Source organism: Theropithecus gelada, chromosome 8, assembly GCF_003255815.1.
Source record: "Theropithecus gelada isolate Dixy chromosome 8, Tgel_1.0, whole genome shotgun sequence".
Lineage (NCBI taxonomy): Eukaryota > Metazoa > Chordata > Mammalia > Primates > Cercopithecidae > Theropithecus > Theropithecus gelada.
This window is the reverse complement of record NC_037676.1, coordinates 27,576,857-27,602,768: the sequence shown is the minus strand read 5'-3', so window position 1 is coordinate 27,602,768 and position 25,912 is coordinate 27,576,857. Positions and strand designations below refer to the sequence as shown.

General features: G+C 39.7%; 1 protein-coding gene across 4 annotated transcripts in view; it reads left to right on the top strand.

Annotated features, from left to right (window-relative positions):
* Positions 1–25,912, top strand: part of INTS9 (integrator complex subunit 9) — a 123,454-nt gene that overhangs the window by 16,686 nt on the left and 80,856 nt on the right. For 3 of the 4 annotated variants that reach the window (XM_025393801.1, XM_025393800.1, XM_025393802.1), the window contains exon 2: positions 13,474–13,601. The exons of the other annotated variant lie outside the window; for it this stretch is intronic. In XM_025393801.1, coding sequence (XP_025249586.1) covers positions 13,474–13,601 — 128 coding nt within the window. The remainder of the gene's footprint in view (positions 1–13,473; positions 13,602–25,912) is intronic. 4 annotated transcript variants of the gene reach the window in all.

Sequence of the window (25,912 nt, the reverse complement as noted above, 5' to 3'; positions counted from 1 at the left end):
GAATTCACAAATACACCAGAGGGCAAAAGGCATCCCGACAATCAGTGGGACCAGTTGATGATACAGTATGAGAAGAATGCCCAGATGTGAATAAGGAGGGAACAGAAACCTTAAAGAATTCCTTGACTTTCATCTCTGTTGAGGAAGAGATAGTGAGCAGGGGGTATCCTCTTCTTCCAGAACTGATAAATATGTATTCTCAGTCACATCAACATGTTGAGTATAGACAAATTACTAGAAAGTATGTTGCGGTCCACAGGGTGCTTGTTTGGTTTTAGGTATACTTTTCATTCAGTTCAGCTAGCATAAACTTCAAGCATACGTACAGCTTGATGAATTTTTACCTATATATGCATCCATGTATTCATGATCAAAATTAAGATCCAGAACATTTCCACCAACTTTATTTCCTTCCCAGTCAATAACTTTCCCTCCAGTTAATCACTATTCTGACTTAAATCACTGCGTCTCCCATTTGCCTATTCTTGAACTTCATTTAAATGGAACTATACCTTATGTCTCATTTGTGTCTGACTTCTTTAATTCAACATTATGCTGACCTGAAAGTTTTAAAGGGTGAAATTGTTGAATATGTCACCTATCTGCAAATAGCAACTTGGTAGAGGACTGGCAAACTGCCTTTCATCTGTAAATTCATCCATAAATCCATTATGGAAAATCTATCCATAAAGATAAATTACCATCTTTATGTGGGGTTCTTCAGGAAACCTTAAGAAATTCAGCCTAGTAAAATCTATTTGTGTGCCTGGCAGGCTGCTGAGATTCAGTGGGAAACTGTCAGGCAATATAGTTGTTTTTCAAAAGAAATCAATCTGACTAAACTAAAGAGAGTTCTTTCAAGGAACTAAGTAAAAGAAAGCTTCTGTTTTTTTTAACACATTTTTAGAAAACTTCTCAAAATAAAAATAACTATTACAGAATCAGTGCGTATTGATGTAAGAAAAAATTTTCAGAATATACTTCTGAATCCTGAGAAGTATAAAGAAAATAATAAAAATCACCTGTAATCTCACCACCTCAAATAATCAGTCATTATGGTATACCTGCTATGATAGGTGTGTACAGTGATAACTTCTGTGTGAGTCACCCTAAAGCTGTACACCAGTTAGGATTAGATTCAGCTCTGAGTGACAGAAAGCCTGAAGTAATGGTGGCTTAAACAGGATAAATGTTTACATCTCTCTTGTGTAAATGATGTGCTGAGTTAAATAGTCCAGGGCTGTTGTGGCAGGTCCAGGCTCTCCTGATAGCTTGTAGCTCCACCATCTGTAATCCATGACTTCCTCTTTGTGATCCAATATGACTACCAGCTCAGGCCATTATATCCCTATTCTAACCAGAAGGAAGGAGGAAGGGACAAAGAAAGGCATGTCCTCTCCCTTTGATACTTTCTCAAAGTTGTGTACACTACTTCTATTTATACCTTACTGACCAGCATTTTCTTACATGGCTACATCTAGTTGCAGTCAAGTCTAGCAAATAGTTTTTGTTCCAGGTGGCCATAATTACAACTGAGACATGGATTCTAATTTAAAAGGAGAAGAGACATATAGATAATGAGAGACAATGGTCATAAGCTTTTTCATTTGGAACATTTATATAGTTCGTTTTAAATATGTTTACAATATAACATTGTATGGACGTATTATGCTGTTGAACATTTTGGTTTTTATTCCCTACTGTCCTGCACAGTGCTGATGAAAACATATTGTTTATATTTTTTGCACCCATCTAGTTACTGTATTTGCTTATTGTAAATTCCTAAGTGGAATTTCTTGTTCAAAGACTATACATGCACATTTTAAACTTTGATGCAATATTGCTCTTCAGGACTGCTTTAGTTTTTACCCATAGAGTAAATAAGAGTTTCCATTTCCCCACAACCTCATCTTTAGCTTCTTTGCCAATGTATGGACTGGGCATTTTATCTCAGTATAGTTTTAAATTACACTTTTATTTCTTCTGGGTTTCTGCTTTGCATTTCTGTTACATCTTTGCATATGTTTTTTCACTCATTTGTATTTCATGAATTAACTGTGCTTTTTGCACATTTTTCTGTTGGAATCTTTGTCTTTTTCTTACTCATTTGTTAGTGCTCTTTATATATTAAAGGTATCAATTTTTTGTCTTGGTTTTATAAATACTATTTTCCCAGATAATCTTTTACTTTATTCAAAGTAGTTTTTCTCATAGAAAAGTCTTTAGTATAAGTAATCCAATCTATCAGTGTTTTCTCCCAGGATCATGGCTTTAGGATCATGCCTTAAAAGTTATTTCCTGGGTCAGGCATGATGGCTCCCACCTGTAATCCCAGCATTTTGGAAGGCCAGGGTGGGCGGATCGCTTGAGCCCAGGAGTTCAGGACCAGCCTGGGCAACATAGTGAGACTTCCTCTCTACAAAAAAATACAAAAATTTGCCAGGCATAATGGCTTACATCTGTAGTCCCAGCTACTCAGGAGGCTGAGGTGTGGGAGGATTGCTTGAGCCCAGAAGATTGAGACTGTGGTGAGCCATGATCACACCACTGCACTCCAGCCTGGGCAACAGAGTGAGACCCTGTCTCAAAAAAAAGTTATCTCCTACCCCAAAATTATATTAAATGTTTCGCTAAAATTTTAGAATCTCCTTGCTTAGATTCCATAATAAAGATTTTCAAAGAAGTATTTTATCATGGACCAAGGTAAACTGAAAATCAAAACTTAACTAGTTCCTCCGGTAAGTATGGCTCTCCCTTCTGCCTAATCTATAGGATCAGCATACATTAGTAAAGAAGCTACTGCTTCCGTTCTCTCCCAAAGTCTCTACCAAATGGTAGAGGCAAATGGAAGCTCTTTCCTTTGCTGACTCCTAATTTATTATGGTGTGACTAGTAAGAAGTTTTTCCATTGAAAAGCCTTTTCTCGGCCCTAGTACTTAGCCAGTCAGCCTGGTTTTTGTGCGTACATAAATGCATGCGAATAATCCAGCATGAAGTCAGTGATTAATAAATGTTCGCTGTCTTTAAAAACTTACTCAATTTATCAAAAGCTGTTTGGCAATCCATTTCTTTGAAAAACTGAAGTGACTAAAGGGGCGTAAACTTCTCCCCACCCCCAACTCTTGATCCACCCAGCAGCATATTTGTTCAAAGATTGAAACTAGGCGTGCTCTCCTTCTTGCTGAAATGTATTATACCAGGCATCTTCCCCTAAATATAAAACACTTTTGTCTGCATTGAAAGTCTGTTAAGTTAGGGAACCCCCTCCTGATTGTCTTCACAATTGTGATCAGGAACTCCCTAGTATCCATGGTATTTCTGCTTCATGCTTTGTGATTGATTGTGATGTCCAGATTTGTCTAAACCTTGAAACTTGAACCATTGCATTTATATGTGGTTTGAAGAGAGAGAGAAAAAAAGCATATTTCTAACATGCTAGAATAAATTCTTAGCTTACTCTTGAATAATATTACACTAATAAGTCTCCCTTCTTGATGCTGATCCTCTAGCCATGTACAAGTTTTACCATTTCATTAACCATTTTTCTTGCCAGTTGTCATTGTTGCACATTTTCAGCAATTTGTATAAATTATATTGTCCTTAAAAACTTTGTTGCCAATAGAAACTTCTTTGGTAGTGACTATTCAAAAAAAAAAAAGAGAGAGAGAAAAAAAGGGGTTTTTCTGATTTCTTTAAAAAAAAAAAAATTCTGGTTAATGTTTAAAAGTAGTAGTAGTCAAGGATACAGAAGTATCTAAGTAGAAAGTGAGAGTTCCAGTATGGTCAACCACTCTCCCCTGTGGTAACCACTTCAGTCAGTTTGGTGTGTGTGGTTACAGTCTTTTATACATACCTACATACATACATATATACATATATATAACAAACAGAGTCACATATATAGTTCCATGAACTTTTTTTCATCAACTATAATTACTTTTTAACGTGTATTAAGTGCTGGTTCCAGATAGCCAACAATGTTGGTTCCAAAGGCAGCCCCTACCTGTTTTCCTTCCCTTACCCTTAATGGTTTACTATCAACATTTCCACCCTTCCTGTGCTTCTGTTGCGGAAATTTTGCTTTTTATGACCACCCTCTGCTGCTTGTCTCGTTTTCATGGAAAGCCAAGGATGAGCGTGAGGGAGCAACCCTAAGTGGCAGTTACTCAGCTGTGTGTGATATCTAGCCACTCTTCAACCAGAAAGTGGCTTTTCTGTGTTCACCATGCATGCTACAGATTTTCTGCACAAGTGGAAAATTATCCTTCTCTTTTATCCAGCTGTGTAGTCACTTTGACAGTGAGTATGATTGGCACATTTAACAGCTCTCCTGCGAGATGGAATCAAGACACAAAGTGGAAGAAAGTGAAAGATTACCAAATAAAATTGAAATGTATTTATAGAACTCTGATTATTGGAGGGCCTGGCCCAAAATTCCTAGCAGGGGTAATTTGCCTCCAAATTAGGCAAATTTGCCTCAGTGGAAGCTAGCATCTCAGAATGGGGTAATACAAGGTAGAGACGCTCCCTGTCCCTCTGGGAACCTTATATGCCCTGTTAGGCCATGGAGTGTCTCCTAGTAAGCTGCATTTACTGATGGCAGTGAATGTTAATACTCGGATGTGTTGGAGAAGAGAAAAGTTTACAAGCTCTGGAAGAACAGGGTTCCTTGTTTCTAAAAGAAATATTTAGGCTGGGCATGGTGGCTCACGCCTGTAATCCCAGCACTTTGGGAGGCCAAGGCTGGTGGATCACTCGCTGGAGCCCAGAAGTTCAACAGCAGCCTGGGCAACGTGGCAAAACCTCATCTCTATTTTAAACTTTTTAAAAAGAAAATAATAAAAGATTTTTTTAAAAGGAAGCATTTAGACTAGATGATCTTGAAATTAGTTCCAGCTTGTGCATTGTATAGTTTTTTACATTTTCAGAAAGTCAATTTTTTTTTTTTTTTTTTTTGGAGACAGAAGCCTCATTCTGTAGTCCAGGATGAAGTGCAATGATGTGATCTCGGCTCACTGCAACCTCCACTGCCTCAAGCTATTCTCCTGCCTCAGCCTCCCAAGTAGCTGGGATTAAAGGCACGCGCCACCACGCCCAGCTAAGTTTTGTATTTTTAGTAGAGACGGGGTTTTACCATGTTGGCCAGGCTGGTCTTGAACTCCTGGCCTCAGGTGATCCTCCCACCTCGGCCTCCCAAAGTGCTGGGATTACAGCCGTGAGCCACCGCGTCAGGCCCAGAAAGTCAATTGTAAAGAGTACAATGTCACAAACGTGTTGGTGACAGGTTATATAAAAGAGGAGTTTTGATTGACCCAGTGAAATGGTGGAATAATGAGAAACAACATTTGTGTGTTAAAAGAAAGCTTAAAATAATCTAGTTAAATCTCCTCATTTGTCAGATAAAGATATTTGAGACCCACAGAATTTAGGGATTCATTCAGGCTAATATCAATGTATCAGCAAAGTTAGAACTGATACTTTATGCTGACATCTAATGAGATATTGGATGATGTGATACATGGGTTGGTTAAATAGAAAATGGAAAAAATTGGTGATGTCATTTACAACTTATTTCATTAACACTATTGCCTATTTAACGAAAAAACAGTTTATGACTGTGCAGTTCTCTCAAGCAAGAGTAAGAGCTATTGGCATCAATTCAGCCTAGAAGTTATAGGTTACAGTATAGATAATTAAAGGCAGTCTCAGCAGCAAAACTACTTTACAGGAAGAGAATCTTCTCACTCTTTTTGAATGGAAAGGAAACCAACGAAAGAAAATTACTGCTTATAATGGATTGCAGGGCAATTTAATAATTTAATTTACTTGGGACCTTTGCTTTATTGCATCAGTCAGCTAACTAATTCTCTTTGTTCAGAACCAGATTATAAACTCATCTGCATTCTTACCAATTCAAAATAAGGCCTTTTAGAGTATACCATCTCTGCAAAAAATAGTAATTCTTTAGGTCTCTGACAATGCCTTTCATACTGTGTAACACGGTGTGTATGCTGTGTTGGCTAACTGTACTGATTCTGGAGCTCACCGTCCAGATTCAAGTCCTGGCACATTTTCTTAGAACTTTGAGATCATGTGAAAGTTTTATACTTTCTGTGCCTCATTTCTTTCATCTGTAAAATGAGAAAATAATTCCTACCTCATGGCGTTCTTGGGAGGAATGTAAGAGTTAAAATATAAAGTTCTTACAGAGTAGTACCTGATACCTAATAAACACCATAGCATAATAACTATGCATATTGTAATTACTTTAAACAAGACTAGGGAAAAGAACATAGATGATGTTTTAGACTAGGGTTCTTTTTGCAAAAAAAAAAAAAACAGACTTGTTACCCAAAGTCAGTTCACTAAAATTCAATTTGTCCTATGACCAAATTGCCAAATTTACTAATTTGCCAATTTTTTTAAATGAAGTTCACAGTATTTCATACTGCTTTTAAAGATTTTTGTGAGATTATGTTGGCTGGCTGTCATTTTGTTTGTATAGCCTATTTTTTTTTTTTTTTTTTAAATCTCGGCTCACTGCAACCTCCGCCTCCCAGGTTCAAGTGACTCTCCTGTCTCAGCCTCCCAAGTAGCTGGGATTACAGGTGCTCGCCACCATGCCCGGCTAGTTTTTTTTGTTTTTGGTTTTTTTTTTTTTTTTTTTTTTTTTTTTTGAGACGGAGTCTCGCTCTGCCGCCCAGGCTGGAGTGCAGTGGCAGGATATTGGCTCACTGCAAGCTCCACCTCCCAGGTTCACAACCAGTCTCCTGCCTCAGCCTCCCGAGTAGCCAGGACTACAGGCAACCGCCACCACGCCCGGTTAATTTTTTGTATTTTTAATAGAGATGGAGTATTACTGTGTTAGCCAGGATGGTCTCGATCTCCTGACCTCGTGATCTGCCCGCCTCGGCCTCCGAAAGTGCTGGGATTACAGGCGTGAGCCACCACACCCAGCCAGCAGATTTTTGAAGTATTAGATTTGCTGAAACCTTAGCATAATATGATTTAATCTTGTTAGTAATAAATGTGACATTCAAAATGCATATTTCAAGATTGATAATCAAGAAACTCCCAAGGACTATATACATCAGTGAAGGGAGTACTAGAAAAATTTCATTTGCTTGCTCCTGGGGTCTGTAAGGAAGCACCTCTCTGCAAGGAGCTTGGGCCAGTGTTTTGAGAGTGTTGAGAGTCTGATGTGTATGCTCCCCTTACAGTACAGATATTTAAGTTGAGAAATCAACATAAAATGGTCTCAAAATGGTGACATTTACTGGGGACCTGCCTCAACCCATTCCTCATAGAGTTCCCGCAGAATTCCCACAAAGCCCTACCAAAAATGAGCTCACCATGCAAACTGTTCAAGGATCTGAAATCCACCATGAGTAAGGATGAGTAGACATGATAAGACTACCAAGAACTTCAGAAAATCGTGTAACATGGAGACTCTGTAATATGTGAAAGTGATTTAAAGGCATGTAGGAAGGAATCCAAACCTTTGAAAAGAATAAGATGCTGTTTTTAATAAGGAAAGAGGACTTCTAGATTTGAGAAACATAGTCACGGGAAGAAAATTTCAGTATTTAACCCGTTGGTTAAATAGCAGATTTGACACCACTAAAGAAAGAATTAGCAAAATGTAAGATAAATCTGAAGAAAATACCCAGCATGCACTATACATAGCAAAAAAAAAAAAAAAAAAAGAAAGAAAGGATAAACAGGGAAGGGGGAGTAAAATGAAACATTGCCACATGTATTTAATAGGCATTCCAGAAGTAGAAACTAGAAAGAATGGAGAGAGGCCATATTCAAAGTGATCATGGCTGACAGTATTTTTCACAGTTGTGAAAGACGAGTTCTTATGTGTTAGAAGCGTAAACCAAAAGGAAAGTAAGTTATACCTCATACCTGTGTTTGAAAAATCAGAGCACCAACAACAAAGAGCATATTTTAATAGCAGCTTAAAACAGCTAGACTGGCAGCAGGTTTCTCCCCTTGAAATCTTTGGAATTCTGTCAAATTTCACTTCATGTATTTTGAGGCTACATTGCTTGTGCATAAGGGTCACAGTTATTATATATTACCAGTGAACTATTTATCATTATATAATAATCTTTGTCTTAAAATCTATTTCCAGGCTTTTAAAAATTTTACTAATTTTTTTAGAAATGGGGTCTAGCTCTGTTGCCCAGGCTGGAGTGCAGTGGCATGATCACAGCACACTGTAGCCTTCAATTTCAGGGTGTGAGCAATCCTCTTGCCTCAACCTCCCAAGTAGCTGGGCTATTTCTAAATAGCTTTCTAGGTTTATTTCTAAATCATATAGATACATCCATTTTTTTTTCATTTGATGAATCATTGTCTATCTCGTTCTAATGCACATAAAGACAAATGACAAATTTCTTGCACTATATGAAAGGAATTTCAAAGTAAAAAGAAGTTAGCATAATAATATAATGCACTGTTCAGTCCCATCATTAAAGCACTGTGTTTTATTTCTCATTGTTGCTGTTTTTCTCAGTGGTGTGTAAATAAAAGACAGATGTGTTTTCATCACATTTTAGAGTCAATGAATTATTTGACTTTTAAAATAGTTATTATTTAATAATATTTTAACCAATTTATTTGCTCACCAATCCTTCTTGTATCCTATTTCTTCTGAGTTCAACTCCCTTCTTCCTGAAATATAACCTTGAATATACCTCCTTCAGTGATGGTGTTGAAATAGTGAATTCTTACTTACTATTGGTCTGAAAATTTCTTAACTTTACTTCTCGACAATGATGGTGTTGGAATTGTGGGGGAGCAAATTACCTTAAAACCCCAAAGATACTACTCCAATTGTCTTCTGGCATCTGTTGTGTGCCACCACACCTGGCTATTTTTTTTTAAATTTTTTGTACAGACAGGGTCTCACTGTGTTTCCCAGACTGGCCTCAAACTCCTGGCCTTAAGTTATCCTGCCCTGACCTCCCAGTGTGCTGGGATTATAGGTATGAGCTACCATGCCTGCCCATAATAAAAGCTTTTTAATGAAAATAACAGAATGAGAAATATATACATTAAGTATAACTGATAAAATTTTTATTCAAAAAATATAATGTTTATCTTAGCCACATGTAACTTTCAAAACCAGTTTCCACTTATTCTGTGAAAAAAAGGCACACGGGGAAATACAGATAGTATAGTAGTCCCTCCATACCCACAGTAGATAGCATCTAATACAATGTAATTGCTGTGCAAATAGTTGTACATTGCTTTTTGTTTGTTTGTTTGTTTTTTTGAGACAGAGTTTTGCTCTTGCCCAGGCTGGAGTGCAGTGGCATGATCTCAGCTCACTGCAACCTCTGCCTCCGGGGTTCAAGTGATCCTCCTGCCTCAGGCTCCCAAGTAGCTGGGATTACAGGCACTCACCACCATGCCCAGCTAATTTTTGTATCTTTAGTAGAGACGAGGTTTCACCGTATTGGTCAGGCTGGTCTCAAACTCCTGACCTCAGGTGATCTTCCCGCCTTGGCCTCCCAAAGTGCTAGGATTACAAGCATGAGTCACCACGCCCAGGCTGCATTTTAAAATTTATATAACTTTTGCTGCGTTGTTATATTTTATTATTTGTAGTTTTTTCTTTTCAGATATTGTTCCATTTGTTGTTGGTTGAATCTGTGGATGCAGAAGCCATGGATATGGAGAGCCAACTATAGATTGTGATCACAGAAAAACCTGTAGCTTTTTAATTAAGTAGAAATAAAGTGAACATGAAAGCGTTGCTATGTGCTTGTTAAGCTGGAAAAAAATAAAGTTTATTCTGTACTTACTAGTGGATCTATCTTCCTGAAGAGCAGACTAGCAAAATGGGAACTATTTATAAAATTGTTCATTCATTTCACCTAGTCTTAGGGGACGCACATATATAAGATGTTAGTGAATGCCACTGCAGAATATAAATTACTCCATCCAAACTTAGATGACCTCTTCAGCCCCTTAATGATTTTGTAACTAATAGCAACTAAAAGCACTTACTGTTTACCAGGTAGTGTGTCCATTCATTTAGTCCTCCCATCAACTCTGCTACAGGGATAGGTTCTATTACTGCACCTTACAGTCCAAAGTTAAGTAACTTCCCCAAATCACACGTTAACACAGAGTGCAGTCAAGATTTGAGCCCAGGCAGTCTTAACTTCAAATTCCCTACTTTATATCATTGCACCAAACTGCCTCTCAGAACTAAAGCCACTTATCACATAGTTAACTTTCCTTGGTTAGGGTCATTTAATTGGCTACTACTAGGGTGATAACTACATTTCAGTACAGATTCTACATGGTTTTGAATATAATGCTCATGGGTTTGAGCAGTGAAACAGATCATCTGATATATTACCAATGACATTGTAAATAAGTACAGTCCTTTTTGGAAAGCATTTTGGCAGCAGATTGAAAGAGCCGTAAAATCCTCATCTTTTTTGACCCAGTTAGTATCACTTCTGGGAATCATCTTAAAAAATAGTCCAGTGTGGAAAAAGACTTATGCACTAAAGTAATCACCACAGCCATGCTTGTGATAGTAGAGTGACAGGAAACAACCCTCAGTGTTCAACAATAAGGGAATGAATGACCAGACAAACCATGGTATATTTACTTAGGCCAATAAAAATGAGGTGTGATGTAACATGAGGAAAACATAGTCATCAAGAGTTGAAGCAGCACACAGAGCAGTATGAATACTAAAATTACAGCTTTTACAAATATGAAAAAAGATGAAATATAAAAATGATCAGATTGGTGCGATTGTAGATAATTTTATTTCCATAATTACTTACTGGTTTTGAGCCTTAGTCTCATAACCCTCAGTAGATGATACGCTGCTTGATGACAGAGGCAGAAAACTGGAATTGCCCAAAGAGCATCCCTAGAGGCCACAAGGTCTGGGCCCTTTGCAAGCACCTCCTGTACAAGTGTGCGAACCTCAGGCAAGCCACTCTGTGCTCCTGTGCGCTCAGTTGACCCATGATGAGCAGTGCAGTTTGAGAAGCATGAGTGGGATCTTTGGAGTCAGAGAGACCTCGCTGTGTGTCCAGCTCTTCCCAGGAAAGCTGCTGAAACTTGGTAGAGCTCAACCTTCTCATCCATACAAATAAGGCGAATGAGCTCGGGGCCTGGCACCTTTCATCAGTGCTCTAAAAATGTTTGTTCCGTTTGGTGGTAGCTGTTAGAAAGCGTTCCTCACTTTTCTTTGGCCTTTGGCCTTTAACGACAGTAACAAATGTAAAGTCGTTCAGCGAACTTCCTTTGCTGAAATATTTTGAGCATCAGCTTTTAAAAATTGTACATACTGTTCTGTTTTCTGGTGTACCTTATCCTCCATAATTTAGAGTTAAGGAGGAAGATAAAAATTTTGTCATTCAACGTGGCTGGCTAAATTTTCTGTTTTGTTTTAATCACATTTTTTTTTTTCTGATTATAAAAATGTAGTAAAAGCTCATTGCTGAACTTTTGGAAAATAGAGAAAGACGAAAGAAGAAAATTGGACAATAATCTTCCCACTCAGAAATAAGTGTTATATGCATTTCGTTTTATTTTCTTCCATGCTTTTCTGAATATCTGATTTTTTCTTATTTTTGAAAGGAAAAATATAGGAAAGCTTTTCCTGGAACATTAGCTATATTTGGAGCAAGTTTAACATGATGCTTTGTGTTCATTTTGAGATAGTTTATCTTTAACAAATAGTTTTTAGATGGGGATAAAGACCGAGTAGCAATAGGGAACCAGATGGAGGGTAGAGATAGGAATATCTCTGTCTTAATTAGGAGGAACAAATTTTCTGTAATTCTGATACCTATCAAAGAAGGAACTTATGTAAAATGTAATTACCGAAATCATGGATCCTAGACTTCTTCAGGACAATTGCAATTTTAAATACTTTGTATTGTTTTCATTGTAAGTGCCCTGCATCTTTTCAAACCATGACTTGTGAATTTTTGTTTGGTAAAATGTAATCATCATACATAAACTTGGAATGAAGAAGCAGCTTGCAAAATACAACTTCTTGGCTCTTGGCCTTACCATTTTTAGAACATGCAGTTTTCAAAAATTATCAGTTCCTGTAATGTCCTCTGGAAAAAGTCATCTACTACAAAGATAGAACCAACAGAGCAACAAATACCTGGAAAGACTTAGCCTAAGTGACTGTAGCCATATGGGGCTGGGCATTGATGGAGCTTCACTCCCACTCGTGCTGTCCTTGTGCTTAAATCAGGAGAGGGCTGGGTGCCATGGCTCACGCCTATAATCCCAGCACTTTGGGAGGCCAAGGAGGCGGGCGGATCACTTGAGATTAGGAGTTCGTGACCAACCTGGCCAACATGATGAAACCCCATCTCTACTAAAAATACAAAACAATTAGCCAGGCATTGGTGCAGACACCTGTAATCCCAGCTATTTGGGAGGCTGAGGCAGGAGAATCGCTTGAACCAGGGAGGTGGAGGTTGCAGTGAGCCAAGATCGCACCACTGCACTCCAGCCTAGGCGACAGAGTGAGACTCTGTCCCAAGGGGAAAAAAATAGAGAGAATGGACTTGCTAGTGGATTTAACACACTGTTCCCTTCGTTTTCTGGGGTTTGTTGCTCAAGGGAGGGCTTTAAAAGTTGGGGAAAGGGTCTTCCTCCATTTCTTTTCTTCAGAGCAGCAGTGGAATTATTAAAAGTGGCAGAGCGTGTCCCATATAGATAATTTTCAGTGTGGCAGATCTGTTACTGCCACAACATTGAGGAGAACATGAGAAATGTTTTGGGTCAATGTGTTGTGCTCACTCTCCTTTGAAGACACCATTGTGGCTTGTGCCCCTTTGACTTCTGAGCTCTGCCGCCACAGGCAAAAGACTCCTACTTGTCTGGAAGTAGGTTCCCACACTCCTGCTTAGTGTCTGCACATCAGGGAAGTCACTTGTCCTTTTGAGTCATTTCTTCTGACAAGACTGAGCATAAACCTTTACTCATGCTTGTTAGTTAACCTTTCTAACCAGTTCCTCTTTGAGCAAGGTCACTTATTTACAAGGGGAGAAAACCAAACCTAGAGCACAGTTTGAGTATCTAGCTTAGAGTTGCATTGACATCCACAGCTTTAGACAGTACTTCCATACAAAGGGGAAGATGATAATTCGCCAGTGTCTTGTGAGAACAGAATGAATAACTATAGCCTTGAAACCTTCTATTTTGAATAACTGTGGCCCATCTAAAACCAGGCTTGCTTGGCACCCTGTGAAAAGACAGACGGGTGTGATCTGAGACTTGAGTATTTTGAACAGCTGGGGAAACTAGTCCCCAAGCAGTAAAAGGGAGGAAACCACATAGAAAGTTAGCTGAACTTAACATTCTGGTCTTATGAGAGAAGATCGTCAGTGTTACTTAATTCATTTTACTTTGTAGGATTCTTCTGTAATTGATTACTGATCGAAGTGATTTAATTTTTTTCAGTATTGCCTATCAGGGCACCCAACCTTACCATGCAATGTGCTCAAATTCAAATCAACCACCATTATGTTGGACTGTGGACTGGACATGACCTCTACCCTCAATTTCCTTCCTTTGCCACTTGTTCAAAGGTATGTGCTGGTGCAGCCAAAGAAAAAATGAGCTTTAAGTTTGCTGAAAAATGATACCATTAGTATAAATGTTACTAGTACCTAGTGTATTGTCGTAAGTTTGCTTTGTTCCCTTAAAAATGTTCTTTATCAAAATAATTTCCTTTGGCTGAGTTGATGGAAAGTGTTCTATTGATTTATTGATTGGCTTCTTTATTATAACTTCTTTTGAGCTTCTGTAAAATGTTCCTGCATCTGCTCAGTACAACTGAAGTCATGTATATTTCATCTTTCATCACATAAGAGCTGGTAAATGGTCAACTGATGAGCCCAAGAATTGAATTTTAGAATTATTTAACAGCCTTTGCAGAGACTTAACAGCATGGAATCTGACATTTCTTTTCGATAGGCTTCTGTGCATTATTTTCATACCAAGTCAACCTTAGATTTAGAGCCACATATGTAGCCCAAGTTCATATCTTAAATGAGACAGATTGCCTCAGGCCTACAATAGCACTGTTTATGCTTAACTGAGACTTTGCCTTAGGAAATTGGTTTCCCAGCATACTACTATTTAGAAACAGTTTATAAAAGATGTGACTACCTTGTAGAAGCAAATATACTTACAGTAGCAAAAAGTGACACCACATACAAGATAGGATATGGAAAAGCTATCTAAAGCAGATTTAAGAGCTCAAAAGCATAGCAAGCTGGGTAAGCTTTCTAGTTTATCTCAGTCATTCCTGAAGATATCACTGAGTACAATGATTATTCACAGCGATAACCTGATGAACCATCTAAAATTTTCATCAACTATTGATTTTTCTGAGATAAGGGGTACAGTAAGGTGGTGTGAGGATAAGGTCAGAGATAATTCCAGATTACATTTTATGCAAAGCTGATGGAATTCAGTTATAATTACACCCAGCATTTAGAAATACATGTGCCACCCACAGGCCAGGCGCAGTGGCTTAGGCTTGTAATCCCAGCACCTTGGGAGGCTGAGGCAGGTGGATCACCTGAGATCAGGAGTTTGAGGCCAGTCTGGCCCACACGGTGAAACCCTGTCTCTACTAAAAATACAGGAAAAAAAAAATTAGCTGGACATGGTGGTGGCTGCCTGTAATCCCAGCTACTTGGGAAGCTGAGGCAGGAGAATCACTTGAACCTGGGAGGTGGAGGTTGCAGTGAGCCGAGATCGTGCCACTGCACTCTGACCTGGACAACAGAGACTCCATCTCAAAAACAAGAAAAAGAAAAAAAGAAGTACATGTACCACCCACAGATATTGCCTAAAAACTGGGTTGGGAGGAGCTTAATTACATGACAATTGGTTATTTCCTAATAAAATAGCCTGATATTATTGTCTTTTTCCCCCAAAGAGCAAAATGTTTGTTTTTTGATGTTTATTAAAAATCTGCACTGTTCTGGACCAGAGGATTTAGAGATGAACAGAACAACCTACTTTCCCTCATGAAACTTACAGTCCATCAGGGAGAAAGATATCACACAGATGAATATTTAATTACACCTGTGATTAGAAAACAAGTATATATATTTAGGATAATTACTTAAAAAATGAAGTCTAAGATACCATGAGAGATTCCAAAAGGGAGCCCAACCTGCTCTGTGGGGTCATGAATTTCCTGGATGATGAGAACTGGATGAGAACTCTCTTCCCCTTCCCATTCTTTCACTCTCAGAGGGAAGTTCTACTAGCAGAATGGTTAGCTGTCCATACGGTTTCTTACAAAAGGTGTCTCCTTTTGCTCAGACCAGGGCACAGTTGCCTAAAGTGGTATTCCTGACCCTGTCTGTCCGCTCAGTTGCTTTATTTGTCTTCGTAGCATTTATTATATTATGAGTACATATTTATTGATTGTCTTTCTTCTCCACTACATGTAAGTTTCATAAAGGCAGGGAATTTGATTCTCCATTGTATCCCCACTGCCTAGAACTATTCTTGGCATGTGGTAGCTACTCAGTAAGTATTTGTTGTATGAATGAGTTGCTTTATCTTCTCTGGATTCCATCCTAATCACTTTTTCAGAGTCCTTTTACTATTACAATTAACTAATTAATTAAATTATTATTTATATCTGCTTGGACTTTTCCATGTTGATTGTCATTTAATTATAATCAATCACATTTAACTTAAAATTTAAAAAACAATTTTAATTTCTCTCAACTCATTTTTCCCCTTCAGCATTTCTAAACCCTGTCCAGTCTTCACTCTGCCCACACCACTCCACTAGAACCTCTCAGGTCCCACATGACTTCCATGTCATTGGACGTGATGGGCATTTGTCAGTCCTCATCTTATTTGACCATTCAGTAGCAGTGACCTCCGTGATAATGCATTCCTGGTTTTCCTCTTACCTCTATGACCGTTCTTTGTCTGTATACTTTGGAGATGTGTTTTCCTATAATTGGCCATCATGTATTGACATTCTTCAGTATTCATTGCTTGGCCATCATACTCTCCACCAAGGGCATTTAATAAATGCTTAGCACTATTCATAATACAAAGACATGGAAGCAACTTAACTGTCCCTCAGCAGTGGAGTGGATAAAGAAAATGTGGTACATATACACCACGGAATACTACACAGCCATAAAAAAAGAATGAAATCATGCCCTTTGCAGTGACATAGATGCAACTGAAGGCCATTATTCTTGGTGAATTAACACAAGAGTAGAAAACCAAATACTGGGTTGTTGGCGCCAAGATGGTGGAATAGGAACAGCTCTAGCGTCCAGCTCCCAGCATGAGTGACACAGAAGATGGGTGATTTCTGCATTTCCAACTGAGGTACCGGGTTCATCTCACTGGGGCGTGTCGGACAGTGGGTGCAGCCCAACGAGTGAGAGCCAAAGCAGTGCAAGGCATTGCCTCACCTGGGAAGCACAAGGGGGAAGGGAATTCCTTTTCTTAGCCAAGGGAAACCGTGACACACAACACCTGGAAAATAATACTGTGCTTTACCAAGGGTCTTAGCAAACGGCACACTAGGAGATTATATCCCGTACCTGGCTCGGTGGGTCCCACACCCGCAGAGCCTCCCTCATTGCTAGCACAGCAGTCTGAGAGCTAACTGCAGGGTGGCAGCGAGGCTGGGGGAGGGGCGCCTGCCATTGCTTAGGCTTCAGTAGGTAAACAAAGAGGCCAGGAAGCTCGAACTGGGTGGAGCCCACCACAGCTCAAGGAGGCCTGCCTGCCTCTGTAGACTCCACCTCTGGGGACAAGGCATAGCTAAACAAAAAGCAGCAGAAACGTCTACAGATATAAATGTCCCTGTCTGACAGCTTTGAAGAGAGTAGTGATTCTCCCAGCACGGAGGTTGAGATCTGAGAACGCACAGACTGCCTGCTCAAGTGGGTCCCTGACCCCAGAGTAGCCTAACTGGAGAGCCTAACTGGGAGTAACCTAACTGGAGTGGACCTCAAGCAAACTCCAAAAGACCTGCAGCTGAGGGTCCTGACTGTTAGAAGGAAAACTAACAAACAGAAAGGACATCCACACCAAAACCCCATCTGTACGTCACCATCATCAAAGACCAAAGGTCGATAAAACCACAAAGATGGGGAAAAAGCAGTGCAGAAAAGCTCAAAATTCAAAAAATCAGAGCACCTCTCCCCCTCGAAAGGAACACAGATCCTCGCCAGCAACAGAACAAAGCTGGACAGAGAATGACTTTGACGAGTTGAGAGAAGAAGGCTTCAGTCGATCAAATTTCTCAGAGCTACGTGAAGAACTACGAACCCAGTGCAAAGAAACTAAAAACCTTGAAAAAAGATTTGACAAATGGATAACTAGAATAACCAATGCACAGAAGTCCATAAATGACCTGATAGAGATGAAAACCATGACACGAGAACTATGTGACAAATGCGCAAGCTTCAGTAACCGACTCGACCAACTGGAAGAAAGAGTATCAGAGATCGAAGATCAAATGAATGAAATGAAGCAAGAAGAGTAGTTTAGAGAAAAAAGAGTAAAAAGAAACAAACAAAGCCTCCAAGAAATATGGGATTATGTGAAAAGACCAAATCTACGTCTGATTCGTGTACCTGAAAGTGACAGAGAGAATGGAACCAAGTTGGAAAACACTCTGTAGGATATTATCCAGGAGAACTTCCCCAACCTAGCAAGGCAGGGCAACATTCAAATTCAGGAAAGACAGAGAATGCCACAAAGATACTCCTCGAGAAGAGCAACTTCAAGACACATAATTGTCAGATTCACCGAAGTTGAAATGAAGGAAAAAATGTTAAGAGAGAGAAAGGTCGCATTACCCACAAAGGGAAGCCCATCAGACTAACAGCAGATCTCTTGGCAGAAACTCTACAAGCCAGAAGAGAGTGGGGGCCAATATTCAACATTCTTAAAGAAAAGAACTTTCAACCCAGAATTTCATATCCAGCCAAACTAAGTTTCATCAGTGAAGGAGAAATAAAATCCTTTACAGACAAGCAAATGCTTAGAGAGTTTGTCACCACCAGGCCTGCCCTACAAGAGCTCCTGAAGGAAGCACTAAACATGGAAAGGAACAACTGGTACCAGCCATTGCAAAAACATGCCAAAATGTAAAGACCATCGATGCTAGGAAGAAACGGCATCAACTAACAAGCAAAATAACCAGCTAACATCATCATGACAGGATCAAGTTCACACATAACAATATTAACCTTAATTGTAAATGGGCTAAATGGTCCAATTAAAACACACAGACTGGTAAATTGGATAAAGAGTCAAGAACCATCAGTTTGCTATATTCAGGAGACCCATCTCACGTGCAAAGACACACATAGGCTCAAAATAAAGGGATGGAGGAAGATCTACCAAGCAAATGGAAAACAAAAAAAGGCAGGGATTGCAATCCTAGTCTCTGATAAAACAGACTTTAAACCAACAAAGATCAAAAGAGACAAAGAAGGCCATTACATAATGTAAAGGGATCAATTCAACAAGAAGAGCTAACTATCCTAAATATATATGCACCCAATACAGGAACACCCAGATTCATAAAGCAAGTCCTTAGAGACTTACAAAGAGACTTAGACTCCCACACAATAATAGTGGGAGACTTCCACACCCCACTATCAACATTAGACACATCAACGAGACAGAAAGTTAACAAGGATATCTAGGAATTGAACTCAACTCTGCCCCAAGCGGACCTAATAGACATCTACAGAACTCTCCACCCCAAATCAACAGAATATACATTCTTCTCAGCACCACATTGTACTTATTCCAAAATTGACCACATAGTTGGAAGTAAAGCACTCCTCAGCAAATGTAAAAGAACAGAAATTATAACAAACTGTCTCTCAGACCACAGTGCAATCAAACTAGAACTCAGTACTAAGAAACTCAATCAAAACCACTCAACTACATGGAAACTGAACAACCTGCTCCTGAATGACTACTGGGTACATAACGAAATGAAGGCAGAAATAAAGATGTTCTTTGAAACCAATGAGAACAAAGATACAACATACCAGAATCTCTGGGACACATTTAAAGTAGTGTGTAGAGGGAAATTTATAGCACTAAATGCTCACAAGAGAAAGCAGGAAAGATCTAAAACTGACACCCTAACATCACAATTAAAAGAACTAGAGAAGCAAGAGCAAACACATTCAAAAGCTAGCAGAGGCAAGAAATAACTAAGATCAGAGCAGAACTGAAGGAGATAGAGACACAAAAAAACCCTTCAAAAAATCAGTGAATCCAGAAGCTGGTTTTTTGAAAAGATCAACAAAATTGATAGACCACTAGCAAGACTAATAAAGAAGGAAAAAGAGAAGAATCAAATAGACGCAATAAAAAATGATAAAGGGGATATCACCACCGACCCCACAGAAATACAAACTACCATCAGAGAATATTATAAACACCTCTACGCAAATAAACTAGAAAACTTAGAAGAAATGGATAAATTCCTCTCCCAACACACACTCTCCCAACACTAAGCCAGGAAGAAGTTGAATCCCTGAATAGACAAATAGCAGGCTCTGAAATTGAGGCAATAATCAATAGCTTACCAACCAAAAAAAACTCCAGGACCAGATGGATTCACAGCCGAATTCTACCAGAGGTACAAGGAGGAGCTGGTACCATTCCTTCTGAAACTATTCCAATCAATAGAAAAAGGGGGAATCCTCCCTAACTCATTTTATGAGGCCAACATCATCCTGATACTAAAGCCTGGGAGAGACACAACAAAAAAAGATAATTTTAGGCCAATATCCCTGATGAACATTGATGCAGAAGTCCTCAATAAAATACTGGCAAACCAAATCCAGCAGCACATCAAAAAGCTTATCCACCATGATCAAGTGGGCTTCATCCCTGGGATGCAAGGCTGGTTCAACATAATGCAAATCAATAAACATAATCCAGCATATAAACAGAACCACAGACAAAAACCAGATGATTATCTCAATAGATGCAGAAAAGGCCTTTGACAATATTCAACAGCCCTTCATGCTAAAAACTCTCAATAAATTCGGTATTGATGGAACATATCTCAAAATAATAAGAGCTATTTATGACAAACCCACAGCCAATATCATACTGAATGGGCAAAAACTGGAAGCATTCCCCTTAAAAACTGGCATAAGACAGGGATGCCCTCTCTCACCACTCCTGTTCAACATAGTGTTGGAAGTTCTGGCTAGGGCAATCAGGCAAGAGAAAGAAATTAAGGGTATTCAGTTAGGAAAAGAAGAAGTCAAATTGTCCCTGTTTGCAGATGACATGATTGTCTATTTAGAAAACCCCATCATCTCAGCCCAAAATCTCCTCAAGCTGATAAGCAACTCTAGCAAAGTCTCAGGATACAAAATTAATGTGCAAAAATCACAAGCATTCTTATACACCAATAACAGACAAACAGAGAGCCAAATCATGAACGAACTCCCATTCACAATTGCTACAAAGAGAATAAAATACCTAGGAATCGAACTTACAAGGAATGTGAAGGACCTCCCCAAGGAGAACTACAAACCACTGTTCAGTGAAATAAAAAAGGACACAAACAAATGGAAGAACATTCCATGCTCATGCATAGGAAGAATCAATATTGTGAAAATGGCCATACTGCCCAAGATAATTTATAGATTCAGTGCCATCCCCATTAAGCTGCCAATGACTTTCTTCACAGAATTGGAAAAAACTAAAGTTCATATGGAACCAAAAAAGAGCCCACATTGCCAAGACAATCCTAAATCAAAAGAACAAAGCTGGAGGCATCACGCTACCTGACTTCAAACTATACTACGAGGCTACAGTAACCAAAACAGCATAGTGCTGGTACCAAAACAGAGGTATAGACCAATGGAACAGAACAGAGCCCTCAGAAATAATACCTCACATCTACAACCATCTGATCTTTGACAAACCTGCCAAAAACAAGAAGTGGGGAAAGGATTCCCTATTTAATAAATGCTGCTGGGAAAACTGGCTAGCCGTAAGTAGAAAGCTGAAACTGGATCCCTTCATTACTCCTTGTACGAAAATTAATTCAAGATGGATTAGAGACTTAAATGTTAGACCTAAAACCCTGAAAACCCTAGAACTAGGTAATACCATTCAGGACATAGGCATGGGCAAGGATTTGATGTCTAAAACACCAAAAGCAATGGCAACAAAAGCCAAAATTGACAAATGGGATCTAATTAAACTAAAGAGCTTCTGCACAGCAAAAGAAACTACCATCAGAATGAACAGGCAACCTACAGAATGGGGTAAAGTGTTTGCAATCTACTCATCTGACAAAGGGCTGATACCCAGAACCTATAAAGAACTCAAACAAATTTACAAGAACAAAACAAACCACCCCATCAAAAAGTGGGCAAAGGATGTGAACAGACACTTCTCAAAAGAAGACATTTATGCAGCCAACAGACACATGAAAAAATGCTCATCATCACTCGCCATCAGAGAAATGCAAATCAAAACCACAATGAGATACCATCTTACACCAGTTAGAATGGCAATAATTAAAAAGTCAGGAAACAACAGGTGCTGGAGAGGATGTGGAGAAACAGGAACACTTTTACACTGTTGGTGGGACTGTAAGCTGGTTCAACCATTGTGAAAGACAGTGTGGCGTTTCCTCAAAGATCTAGAACTAGAAATACCATTTCACCTAGCCATCCCATTACTGGGAATATACCCAAAGGATTGTAAGTCATGCTGCTATAAAGGCACATGCACACGTATGTTTATTGCAGCACTATTCACAATAGCAAAGACTTGGAATCAACTCAGATGTCCATCAGTGACAGACTGGATTAAGAAAATGTGGCATGTATACACCATGGAATACTGTGCCGCCATAAAAAAGTTCGTGTCCTTTGTAGGGACATGGATGCAGCTGGAAACCATCATTCTCAGCAAACTACTGGAAGAACAGAAAACCAAATACCGCATGTTCTCACTCATAGGTGGGAATTGAACAATGAGATCACTTTGACACAGGAAGGGGAACATCACACACCGGGGCCTGTTGTGTTGTTGGGGGGGGCGAGAGAGAGAGAGAGAGGGAGACTATGTCTCAAAAAAAAAAAAAAAAAAAAAAACACTCAACATGCCCTCAAACTTTTTTTCATGATCACACTGGGTCCCGAATCCTTCCAGATACGGTTTTCTTCAAGTTCCTATCTTAGTAAATGGTATCCTTTTATAAAAATGAGAAAACTGGGAGTTAACTTTGATTCAGCCTTTTTCCTCACTGCTCCATATGCAATCTTTGATTAAGCCTTGACACTTTTACCTTCTAAAGAGTTCTAGAATCCAGTCACTTCTCTTCAGTGCTGCTGTAGTCATTCCCGTCTTTTATAGGTATCATTACTAAAGCCTCCTCACCAGTTTCTTCAGTTCTCATCTTGACCCTGTCTCAATCAAGAGTCATCTTTTTTGTGTGACTTTTTACTTGAAGTCCTACAGATTTACAGAAAAGCTGCAAAAACAGTACAAGCATTTCCTAATTGCCTTTACCAGTTTATTGGCATTTTAACAAATTTGCTTTATCATTTCCTCTTGATATGTATACACATAATTTTTTTCTGACCCATTTGAGAGTGAGATGCAGGCATGATGCACCTCATCCGTAAATGCTTGAGTGTATTTCCAAAGAGCAAGGACATCGTCTAACATAACCATGATACAAAAATCAAAATCAGAGAATTTACCTTGATAGTATACCAGTGTCTAATCTGTATACCTTATACATATGTCTCCACTTTTGCCAATTCATAATTCACTATGAAACCCATTATAGCAAGAGAGAGAAATGGTAATTTCTGGTCCAGGATCTCATCCAGATCCCATCCACATTGTATTTAGCTGTCATTTCTTCAGACTCCTTTAATCTGGAAGACTTTCCCGGTCCGTGTTTTATGACCTTGAGGTTTTTAAGAGTATGGCCAATTATTTCATATAATGACTTTCAATTTGGGTTTGTCTGATGTTCCCTCATGATTAGGTTGGGGTTATTGTTTTTGGTAGGAATACCGTGCTGATGATGATGTCTATCATCAGAAGGCACATGGTTCTGTTTTCCCCACAATCTTTTAGGAGCACAAATCTAATCTTATATTACTTGTTTAAAACCTTTCAGTGGTTTTTCATTGCTCTTAGGACAAACACCACACTCGTCTCAGTGTATCAGGCTTCACGCCTGCCCCTCCACTACCTTCTTTATACTCTGCCTCTTGTTCTTTGTTTCCTTCTATTAAATAGTTTCAAAGAAATCTTCTGACTCCTTCCTCAGAGCAGTCACATGTATTGTTTTTCCAGCTTGGAAGACTGTGTGAGATCATCCATGACTACAGTTTTGATGTAGGAAGGACATAATGATGGCATTCTAGCTGGATGGGGACTGGGAGGGAGTGTCTTGGAATCTGCTCAAAGTTCCATGTGAATAAATGAATAACCTTCATGGAAGCTGTCCATGCCAAGGACTGGTGGTGAAAAGGACTGAAGGAACCTGCTGGGCTGTTCACCATGGAATACGACACAGCCAGAAAAAGGAACAAAATCATGCCCTTTGCAGTGACATGGATGCAGCTGGAGGCCATTATTCTTGGTGAATTAACATAAGAACAGAAAACCAAATTCTATATGTTCTCACCTGTAAGTGGGAGCTAAACTTTTTCTAGTCCCTCAGGCCCTGCCCCCAGTTTCCCCTTGACTCTGCTCCTGTCCAGATCTCAACTCAGTCCTCGTGTCCCTAGGGAAATCTTTGGATGCTGCCTCCACTTGTCCCCATCAATTTGCATGCTGACTGGATCCGTGTGCCTCGCCTGCTTCCTTAGGAGGAGGGAGTATTTTGCTCACAGTCCTATCACTGGCACCTAGTCCTGTCACCAACATCTTGACATACTAATAAAGATTCCTAAATCAGGCCGGATGCGGTGGCTCAAGCCTGTAATCCCAGCACTTTGGGAGGCCGAGACGGGCGGATCACAAGGTCAGGAGATCAAGACCATCCTGGCTAACACAGTGAAACCCCGTCTCTACTAAAAAATACAAAAAACTAGCCGGGCGAGGTGGCGGGCGCCTGTAGTCCCAGCTACTGGGGAGGCTGAGGCAGGAGAATGGTGTAAACCTGGGAGGCGGAGCTTGCAGTGGGCTGAGATCCGGCCACTGCACTCCAGCCTGGGCGACAGAGCAAGACTCCGTCTCAAAAAAAAAAAAAAAAAAAAGATTCCTAAATCAGTGATGAGCACCTCACTGACCTGCAACACCGCACCCTGTGATGAGGCTCTTCCCTGTTTCCTTCTTCTTGAAAGACCTCCTCCACCTTCACTTCCTAACTCCTATTTTCTACTCTACCACCTCACTGCAAACTGTCAAAAGTGCCCTTTCTGTGAACCCATGGCACCTCCTGTGTACCCCTGTCAGAGCTCTTATTTTATTCTGGTGTAATGACTCCCTATACTAGATTGCAAACTCCTAAAAGGAAAGGATTGTTTATTTACTATCATTCCAACACTTTGCACTGGGTATTAAGCTTGTTAGTATTTTTTGAATAAATGAATGAATGGACTCATGCCTCTTTCATTATTATTTTCTGATTGTAAAAGTAATACATTTCATACCTGGATGTGGTGGTATGTACCTGTAGTCCCAGCTACTTTGAAGGCTGAGACTTGAGCCCAGGAGTTTGAGTCTGCGGTGGGGTGTGATCTCACAAGTGCATTCCAGCTTGGGCGACAGAGTAAGACTCTGTCTTTAATAAAAATAAAAAAGAAATTGCAGGCCAGGCGTGGTGGCTCACGCCTGTAATCCTAGCATTTTGGGAGTCCGAGACGGGCGGATCCTGAGGTCAGGAGATCGAGACCATCCTGGCTAAAGTGGTGAAACCCCATCTCTACTAAAAATACAAAAAATTAGCCGGGCGTGGTGGTGGGCGCCTGTAGTCCCAGCTACTCGGGAGGCTGAGGCAGGAGAATGGCAGGAATCCAGGAGGCAGAGCTTGCAGTGAGCTGAGATCGCGCCACAGCACTCCAGCCTGAGCGACAGAGTGAGACTCCGCCTCAAAAAAAAAAAAAGAAATTGTGTATGATGTTCAATCTTCTTTTCAGTATTTTCCTAGGCAATAGATTACTTGTCTAAGGTTATTTTGCTTTTAAGGATTAAAGTTCAACTGTGTAAACTTCGTAAATCTTTCCACAGAAATCTTAGAATAATTTACCTATTTTTCCAAAATAAACAATTACTTTAAAAATCTTTTTTTTTTTTTTTTTTTTTTGAGACGGAGTCTTGCTCTGCCTCCCAGGCTGGAGTGCAGTGGCCGGATCTCAGCTCACTGCAAGCTCCGCCTCCCGAGTTTACGCCATTCTCCTGCCTCAGCCTTCCCAGTAGCTGGGACTACAGGCGCTCGCCACCTCGCCCGGCTAGTTTTTTCTATTTTTTTTAGTAGAGACGGGATTTCACCGTGTTAGCCAGGATGGTCTCGATCTCCTGACCTCCTGATCTGCCGGTCTCGGCCTCCCAAAGTGCTGGGATTACAGGCGTGAGCCACCACACCTGGCCCCTTTAAAAATCTTTTATACATTTTTTCGACTAAAAATTTTAATGGTATCCTTTTTTCCTAAGAAATGTTAGTAAAATAGCGGGTGCAAAGATGTGCTCTTCTACAATCTTTTTTTTTGGGGGGGGCACGTTTACCTCCCATATTTTATTAGATTGATTTCTTTCTTTTTTCTTTTTTTTTTTTAGATGGAATTTTGCTCTTTTTGCCCAGGCTGGAGTACAGTGGTGCCATCTTGGCTCACTGCAACCCCTGCTTCCCAGGTTCAAGTGATTTTCCTGC